At 52.5% G+C, this 9,165-nt stretch overlaps 1 protein-coding gene across 11 annotated transcripts; it reads left to right on the forward strand.

Moving 5' to 3' along the window:
* The first annotated feature begins 3,470 nt into the window (after nucleotides 1-3,470).
* C13H1orf210 (chromosome 13 C1orf210 homolog) lies at nucleotides 3,471-7,618 on the forward strand. 11 transcript variants are annotated; one of them, XM_077845400.1, is made up of 6 exons: nucleotides 3,471-3,611; nucleotides 5,319-5,413; nucleotides 5,620-5,716; nucleotides 6,096-6,148; nucleotides 6,281-6,397; nucleotides 6,523-7,618. In XM_077845400.1, exons 5-6 carry the CDS (start codon nucleotides 6,379-6,381, stop codon nucleotides 6,828-6,830), a joined length of 327 nt encoding a protein of 108 aa, XP_077701526.1. In that variant the 5' UTR covers nucleotides 3,471-3,611; nucleotides 5,319-5,413; nucleotides 5,620-5,716; nucleotides 6,096-6,148; nucleotides 6,281-6,378; the 3' UTR covers nucleotides 6,831-7,618. The 11 variants fall into 11 exon arrangements, with proteins under 11 accessions (XP_077701526.1, XP_077701527.1, XP_077701518.1 ...); XM_077845395.1 differs by lacking the exon at nucleotides 3,471-3,611 and adding an exon at nucleotides 4,012-4,150; XM_077845401.1 differs by lacking the exon at nucleotides 5,620-5,716.
* Nucleotides 7,619-9,165: the final 1,547 nt, after the last annotated feature.

Genomic DNA, 9,165 nt, shown 5'->3' on the forward strand with positions numbered 1-9,165 from the left:
CCTGTTCCCCCACTCTTCACTATGAGCTGGTGACATGGCTTCCTGTTTCTCTGGGAAACCAGATGCTCCCATCATTTCACCTGTACACTCCACCTTCGTCAGAGGGACTGTCCTTGCTCCGGTGCAATGCCGACCCTCCACCTGTGCACTTGACCCCACACCCCTTCAGGCCTCAAGAACTCACTCCCATTGTTCCTTCTCTCTGTGTCATTAGTTTCCTCTCTCTCCTGGATTATTCCTATCAGCAGACACAGATGGTCTAAAAGCTCCCAGCCTTAAAAAAAAAAAAAAAAAAGAAATCTTCCCCGGATCCCACACCTTTCTCCAGAGTCTGCCCCATTCTCTGTTCCTTTTACAGCAAAATTCCTTGATGGAGTTGCCCTCTGCTCCCATGCTTGTGCATCGCTCATATGTCACACATCGTGCCCCGTTGGGCATTTGTCCCCACCACACCATGAGACTGCTCTTGCCAGGGATGCCAGTGACCTCCACGTGGCCAATTTCAAAGTCAATTCTCAGTCCATAGCTTAGCTGACCTATCAGCATCGCCAGAGTTCCCCAAGCTCCTGCTCCTGAAATGCTTTCTTCTCTGGCCTTCCAGACACCTCTCCGGGTGTGTCAGCCTCCTTCCAGGCCACTCCTAGCCTCCTTTCCTGCTTCTCCTCCCCTCCCTGACCTCTGTGCCTGGCAAGCTCCAAGGCTCAGCCCTCTTCTCTTTCCACACTTCCCTTTGGGGAATCTCATCTAGATGACTGGCTTTAAAAATCGCCCACTTTTGGGGCGCCTGGGTGGCTCTATCGGTTAGGCGTCTGCCTTCGGCTCAGGTTGTGATCCCAGTGTGTGATCCCTGGGATCGAGTCCCGGGTTGGGCTTCCTCCTCAGTGGGGAGCCTGCTTCTCCCTCTGCCTCTGCTGCTCCCCCTGTTCATTATCTGTCTCTCTCTCTCTCTTTCACATAAATAAATAAAATCTTTAAAAAAAATCATCCACATTTTGCTGATTCTCAAATGTCTATGTCTAGCTCTTACTTTGCTGCATGCAGGCTGAGGGGGACACCCGGATGTCCCACAGGCATCTCACAACTAACATATCCACAACTGAGGTCCTGATCGCCCTGCAAACTCTGCCCCTTCCAGAGTCTTCTTGTATCAGTCAATGACAACTCCATCCTACTGGCTGCTTGCTCAAAACTTTGGGGGTGATTCTTGGTCCCTTTTCTTGTTTTTGCAAACCCCCACATCCAGTCAGAAAATCATGTTGGTTTTACCTTCAGAATATGTCTGGAGCCTGAGCACTTGTCTTTATCTCTACCTGACTATCCTGGTGTCACTTTCCCTCTCTCCTGGATGACAGCAATGGCCTCCCAGCTGGCCTCCCTGCTTCTACTCTGGTCTCCTCTAGTCCAACCTTCACACCGAGTGAAAGAAGGTCAGCCCCTCTTACCGAAGGAGGGAAGAATAGGCCCCCCCGCTCCTGGCCCCGTGAACTCTTCCCATAGGCCCCTCACACTACCCCTCTCACTCTCCCCACTGGCTGCACTCCCTCCAGCTGGCCTCTTCTCTGTTGCTTGAATGAACCAGCTGTGCTCCTGCCTCTTGGTCTTTTCTCTGGCTGTTCCTTCTTTCTGGAATGCTCTTACCCCAGATACTGGTGTGATTGCTATCTTACTCTGAGTCAAGTCTCAGCTCACACATTTCCTCTTCTGTGAGTCCCTTTTTTTTTTTTTTTTTTTAACTATCTGATGTAAAGTAGCGGTCACCTCTACAACTCCTTATCACAGGAAGCTATTATACTTTTCACAGCACTCATCATTATCTGAACTAATCTTATTTATTTCTTTGCTTGTGTATTGTCTGCCTTCCCCACCAGAATGAGAGCTGTACGGTGGTGGGAACTCTGTCCTCAGTGCTAGCACTGAGCTTACCACATGGCTTCCAGGGCTGCCATGGAAGGTCGTAAAGGTTGTTTATTGCACTAGAGCTCCTGGCTGATGGGGCAGGTGCAGACATCCAGCCTGTTCTCTGCTCTCCCCGCGCTGGGGGCATCCAGCAGGTTGCTTTCTGCTGTTTTGCAGTGCATGCTGTATGGGCTGGTTGTGGGCCTTCAATAAATATTCATTGAATAAATGACTGACTGATGGATGTGCAGACCATTACTTGCTTTCTTCTGTGAGTCTTCATCCAAATTACCTTCTCGGGGCCTTATTTTCATCATCTGTTAAAGGGATAATTAACATCTATCTCAGAGTTATGAGGTTTAAATGAAATAGTTCATTAAAAAATCTGGCACAAATATGATTAGAATTGTACGAAATATCCAGAACAGTCAAATGCACGGAGACAGAAAGTAGATTAGTGGTAGCTGGAGGCTGGAGGGATGAGGAAATGAGGAATGACTACTTAATGGGTTGGGGTACCATTCTGGTGTGATGCGAGTGTTCTAGACTAGTTAGAGAGCTGTTTGCACAAGGTTCGGAATGTACTACATGCCGCTGGACTGTGCCCTGAAAACGGCTAATTTTTTTTTTGTGAATCGGATTATGTTATACGAATACCGTAATTAAAAAAGAACCAGCACAGGGCCTGGGACTGGTAGGTCCCAGGTGGGGACTGGTAGGTGTTCAATGAATAGCTTCTGAATCCTGTGATGTCCTTGATTCAAAAATCAAAGCGAGACCCCAGGGCAGCCCCAGTGGCTCAGCGGTTTAGCGCCGTCTTCAGCCCGGGGTGTGATCCTGAAGTCCTCGGATCAAGTCTCACGTCGGGCTCCCTGCATGGAGCCTGCTTCCCCTCTGCCTGTGTCTCTGCCTCTCTCTCTGTGTCTCTCATGAATAAATTTAAAAAATCTTAAAAAATAAAAAAAAGAGTCACTGGAGCTGGGGCCTGAGTGATGAGTTGGCCTGGGAGGAATCAAGCAGGTGGGAGATGGACATGTGGGAGAAGGGGCTGGAGGGAAGGGCTGGGCTCAGAGCCCGGGAGAGGAGAGCATGGTGGGTCCTAGGAATAGAGAATATTCTGGTGCGGCTGGAGCAGTGTGCCAGGTGGGTGCCAGACCAGGCAGGAGAGTTGGGAGGGGGCCATCAGCAGGAGTCCCAGGTATTCCAGGTCCTTGGTTCTGTGGGCCCCACTTCCAAGCCCCGCAGCAGCTCTTGCCCTGGCTGTGCCCTGTGGCTCCCCGTGAAGGCTTGTGCTTCGTGGCTTAGCTCCTAACACGTCTTCCTTTAAGCATTTACTGAGCCTGCCCCACATCAGGTGCTGGGAACTCTGATGTCAAAACCCGGCCCCTGTGAAAAAGCTCCTGCGGAAGGTGGGGCTTGGGGGGTGGGGTGGGGTGTGTGTGTGTGTGTGTGTGTGTGTGTGAGGAGTGGGGGTGGGGGGGTGGGAGAGGTGGGGGGGGAGGGCTAGTCTGGGAGGACCTAATGCCCCGGGAAGGTGACTCTAGAGCTGGGTCTTAAAGGCCAGGAGGCACCAGGCCTGGAGCTGAGGAGTAAGGCGACAGGTTCAGAGCTCAGCTCTGTGGGCTCCCAGGATCCTTGCGACCAGATGAAGCCTAGAAGCCTCTATCCAGGTAGACGCTCAGGGCTCAGGCACACAGCAGACCTCAAGGGCACAGGTAAGCTCCCCCAATGACCTCCACCCCACCCCCCGACCCCCAGCGTAGGCTCGCACACATTTTTGCAGGCAGTTCAGCGTGTCCTTGGCCAGGCGGCTTTGCTGCCAGGGAGGAGCTCCCCACCCCCCTTCTCTGGACTTTGCACCTGTCACGAGAAACTCACTGGCACATCAGGGCTGGGAGCCCGAGCACACGCCTGCTGAAGTGCCTGCCCGCCCCTTCTAGGGCCCGCTGCACCCCTCTCAGATCCCAGCACCGCCCCCCGCGCCCCCTCCCAAGCCACTGGCTTCCCACCCTCCGCCCTGGGGGTGGGGGTGGGACCTGCGCCCAGAGGGTCCCCGCCACAGCTCGGGAAGGAGTGTACTCCCGAGCCCTCCCGCTTGGAGGCGTTGCCGGCCGCCCCGCCCTCCGCCCGCACCTGCGGGTTCGGCCCCGCCCGCCGGCGGCGTCCCCAGGTGAGTCAGTGGCCCGCCCACCTGTCCAGGTCCTGCCCGCTCCAGCCGGAAGCGTCCTCCCTGGACTGTGCACAGTTCCTACAGGTGGGGAGCAGAGGGGGAGACAGGGGGGCCTGAGAGGGGGATCCCGCAGATCCCTGAGGGCTCCTGGGAGCTTTGAAAGGAGCCACAAATCAGGGGTGTATGTCTGGGAGATCAGAGGGTGTGTGTTTGTGGATGGAAGAGACAGATGTGACCTGTGGGGGTAGGGTGCCGGCCTGTGGAGGTGTGTGTGTCCTTGAGAAGAATTCACAGGGAGAGGGCAGGAAGGAAGGAAGTAGGAGTAAAATCTTAGAGAGGTCAGTATGAATACAATTCATTTCCATTGATCAAAATCTTATTTTCTGAGGATCCAGTGCCTAGTGTGGGGCCCAGAGTAGGCCCCCAGTGAGTGATGAGTGACGGAGCTCTCCTTTCTAACGCTCCCCTCTTCACTCTCCAGCTGTCCCCTACTCTGACCCGCAGCAAGCCCCTGAGCGCCCGGCTCTCTGCCAGCACCGGGGGACACATTAATCAGCCTGGTCCTTGGCCCCAGGCAGCTGCCCAGTTAGTCACTGGCTGATTCTGATGGGCAGTTGACTGGGTAGGCCAGGGAAGGGGTCATGGAAGGGGGGTGGTCCTGGGACAACCTCACAAGCAGGTATGGTCTGATTTGGCCATCAGGGATGGGGAACTCAAAGTACAGAGGAGGGGGTGGGTGGCAAACAAGAGAGTGGGTGATGGGGTGTGTGTGTGTGCATGTGAGTGCATGTGTGTGTGTGTGTGTGTGTGTGGAGCGTGGGGGAGGGGACTGTGGACAAGAGGACGAGTGGGTCAGAGGACATGTGCTGGGTTGTGAGGCCTTGAAGAATATGCTGAGGAATCTCTGTGCAGCCCAGAGGGCCTGGGGAGCTCTGAAGAATTTTTAAGAGTGGGGGAGTGATGGGGTCAGATGGGGGCGTTAGGCCCATCACCATGAGGAATGGATGGAAAGTGGGAAAAGACAGGGTTAGGAGGTCATGCAAGACCTCGAGGTACAAGATGAAGGTAGCTTGGACGGGGACAGTGGCAGTGGGGTGCAGAGGAGGGTCAGAGCCATTCTAGAGATATTTAGTTCCAGGAAGAACTGATGGGGCTTGGTGACAGGTTGGAGGGGAGGAAGGAGGGTTTCATTAAGACATCTGTATCAAAGAATGTGGGAGGTACTCCCCTAAATGAGATGCTTCTCTCCTAGGTGCTTTTCTAGCCTGGATGCTCCTCCCCAGGTACTCCTCTGATTCAGGTGCTCCACCTGCAGATAATCTCCAGGCCTAGCTGCTCCTCTAACAGGTACTTCCCTAACCTAGGTGCTCTTCCTCTAGTTACTCCTCAGATTCAGGTGTTGCTCCCCCAGACATTCCTCTGATTCAGGCGCTCCCCCATATGTATTCTCAAGCCTAGATGATCTTCCTCCAGATACTCCCTTAATTCAGGTGCTCCTCCTCTAGCTCCGCCCTAGCCCTAGTAGTTCTTATCCAGATGATTTCCTGATCCAGGTGATCCACAGTTGGCTCCTCCCTGAAGACTGCCTCCCTCTTGAGGGCAGACAGAGGTCAATGGACAAGGGATGTGTCTGAGGAGCTGAGGGTCAAGGTGGGGAAGCAGGAGCTCCTGACTGAGGAGGAGTGGGACCCCTGCCCACCTAGGGACTGGTGCTGTCCTCCACATGTGGTCTCTACTTTGGTTCATTAGCTTGAAGCAATTGCTATTGCCTAACCCCTGGGGCCAGAACTGCCTCTGCCCCACGTCCCAGCCTCTGCTCACAAAGCAGACTGGGTCTGGGCCCTGATATCAGAGACCTGGGTTCAAGTCCCGGGGCTTTGGCTGAATTAGTTCACTGTTCTGGGCCTCAGGGTCCTCATCTACAGAGAGGGGATAATGTTTATCCCCACATCACAGGGTGCCATGAGCACATGCCTGGTGCCTGAATCACACATGGTGCTTAGTAAGTTCCAGTGTTGATGTTTTTCAGGAGCTTGCAGAGCTGGATCCTATAGCATTCCCTTACAAATAGCCAATTTCCAGGTACTCAGCTTATTTCCCTTTTGTGCATGACTGGTTCTGGTCAATTGTTCCGCGCCCTAACGTGGCCGTGAGTCTGCCCTTTAATGTGCTCCTGCGGCTTCCCGGACACCCACGTGCATGTGTATGTTCTAGGACTCTGAGCTCCAGGGCTGCCTGGCATCTAGGGGTTTCCTTGGAGCCCCAGCTCTTCTGGCAGAAGCCGAGGCTCACCGGCGTCTTCAGGCCTCTCGATGAGTGAGCTGAACCAAAGTGAGTGAGTGGGAAGGAGGCCGAGGAGGCGGTTGCGGGGAGGACCCTGTCCCCGCTGGACCTTTTGGTTTCCCCAGGGAACCCATCTGGGGCCCCCAACCCTAATGCTGTCCCTTTCTCCGCAGCCACTGTGGGGCCCTCAGCATCAGCCGTGTCCCCTGCACTGGCCACCGGGGCCCGGGCATGGCCTGTGTTGGTCGGGGTTGTGCTGGGCGCCGTGGTCCTCTCCCTCCTCATAGCGCTTGCTGCCAAATGCTACCTCTGCCGCAAATATCATACCAGCTACCAGCACCACCAGCTGCCCAGGATAGGGAAGGCAGCCTTCCCGGACGTGGGCGAAGAGGATGATGATGGCTTCATCGAGGACAATTACATTCAGCCTGGGGCTGGTGGGCTGGAGACAGAGGGGAACAGGGACAACTTTTCCTTCTGAGCCCTGATTTTGGACACCCCCTTCCCTCCCCATACCTGACAACTTGAGGGTGGAGGATACCACGTGGAGGCCACAAGCCTCGGGGCCAGAGGTGTCTGGGGCTTAAGGGCTAACCAGGGGTAGAGCGATCCTCCCTTCCCTGACGCTAGCACTACGGTGATAAACCTTCTCTTGCTCCATCACCCTCAATGGCTCCCTGCAGTTCTCAGGACAACTACCAAGGGCCTGGCTGGAGAAATAGGGCCTCTGTCAGCCTCTTGGTTCCCTTAGTTGCCTTTCTCAACTTCACTCCCTAGAAAACTCGTTATTTGTTACTCCTTTTCTCCTGCAAGGTGTTTTCCCATGCACTTCTTGCTTACCCTGTCTCCCTGGCTTACACTGCCCTTCTGTTCTCTCAAATCATCCATGACAGAGGGCACTTGGGCAGCTCAGTCGGTTGTGCAGCTGGCTCAGGTCATGATCTCAGGGTCCTGGGGTGGAGCCCACATCAGGTTCCCCCACCGGGGATTCTCTCTCTCTGCCCCATCCCCAGCTTGCTCACACATATGTGTGTGCGCGTGCAAGGTCTCTCTCTCTCTCTCTCTCTCTCTCTCTCTCTCCCCCCCTCAAATAAATAATCTTAAAAAAAAATCCTCTATGACAGTGATGAAATCCCTGGCCAACAGACCCCCTATGACCCGCCTACCTGCCAGCATTTCAGATGTACCAAGATGATGACATTTTAGTAGGTAAAATCCAGTGTGCCAAGTATCTTGTTGAAATTTTTTCAATAAAGTGAGTGATTGAAATGGTTATATTACATTTTTCACAGGTACTAATTAAACCTATTTTTGTCTTAAATGAAAGTAAAAAGGAGTCACTGATTTTTATTTTCCTGAATTGGGACTCGTGCTTAAAAGTGTCCCTTGTCGCTGGAAAAGACACTGCTCACGCAGCCCCTCCTCCGGAGACTTGCTCCCCCTCCCCGCCAACACGCACTGTGAGTTCCTCTGCCTTTCTCTGGCCCCGTTGATTTTAATCTGTATTAGAGTTTGCACGTCCCCCTTGCTGTGCGGGTCCCCACGGCTAGACTGTGAACTCCCTGAAGCCACAGGCCGTGTCTAGTTTTGTGTCCTCATTCTTGTGCATGGCAGATGCTAAATAAATAATTGTCAAGCTTGTACTGCAGACTGAGGAGTGAGTAGATGAAAGGTGAGGGAATGAGTCGAATGTAGGAGACTTTATCAAGCTGATGAGGAGGAGAAGGACAGGCTCATCCTTGCTGGGGAGATTGGGGCAAGGGAGGCAGTTTTGTCCTGTTCTGTGTGTGTGTGTGTGTATGTGTGTGTGTGTGTGTGTGTGATTCAACAATTCCATACGTTACTCAGTGCTCATCATGACAAGTGTACTTTTTTTTTTTAAAGATGTTATTTATTTATTCATGAGAGACACAGAGAGGCAGAGACACAGGCAGAGGGAGAAGCAGGCTCCATGCAGGGAGCCCGACCTGGGCCTCCATCCCAGGACCGTGGGGTCACGCCCTGAGCCAAAGGCAGAGACTCAACCGCTGGAACCATCCCATGACAGGTGTACTCTTAATCCTCATCCTCCATTTCCCCGCATCCTCCTCCCTGGTAACCATCAGCTTGTTCTCTGTAGTTAAGAGTAGGTTTCTTAGTTTCCCCTTTCCCCCCTTTGTTCATTTGTTTCTTAAATTCCATGTATGAGTGAAATCATATGCTACTTATCTTTCTCAGACTGACTTATTTTGCTTAGCATTATACTCTCTAGATCCATCCTTGTCATTGCAAATGGCAAGATTTCATTCTTTTTTTATGGCTGAGTGATATTCCATTATATACATATGGTATGTATGCATATGTACCCCTTCTTTATCCACTCATCTATCAGTGGACACTTGGGCTGACTCCGTAATTTGGCTGTTGTAAATAATGCTGCAATGAACATAGGGGTGCGTGTATCCTTTTGAATTCTTTGGGTAAAAATACTCAGTAGTGTGAATGCTGGCTCATACGCTAGTTCTATTTTTAATTATTTTTCAGAAACCTCCACACTTTTCCACAGAGGCTGCACCAGGTTGCATTCCCACCAATAGTGCACGAGGGTTTCCCTTTCTCCACATCCTCTGTATCCTCTTGTGTTGTTGACTTTACCCATTCTGACAAGTGGGAGGTGATAGCTCATGGCCTTTTGATTTACATTTCCCTGATGATGACTGATGTTGAGCATCTTTACATGTGTCTCTTGGTATGTCTTCTTTGGAGAAATGTCTTTTCCTGTCTTCTGTAAAATTAAAAGACAACCCACTGAGTGGAAGAAGAGGTGTGCAAATGAC

Source organism: Canis aureus, chromosome 13 (genome assembly GCF_053574225.1).
Source record: "Canis aureus isolate CA01 chromosome 13, VMU_Caureus_v.1.0, whole genome shotgun sequence".
In the NCBI taxonomy this organism is placed as follows: Eukaryota; Metazoa; Chordata; class Mammalia; order Carnivora; family Canidae; genus Canis; species Canis aureus.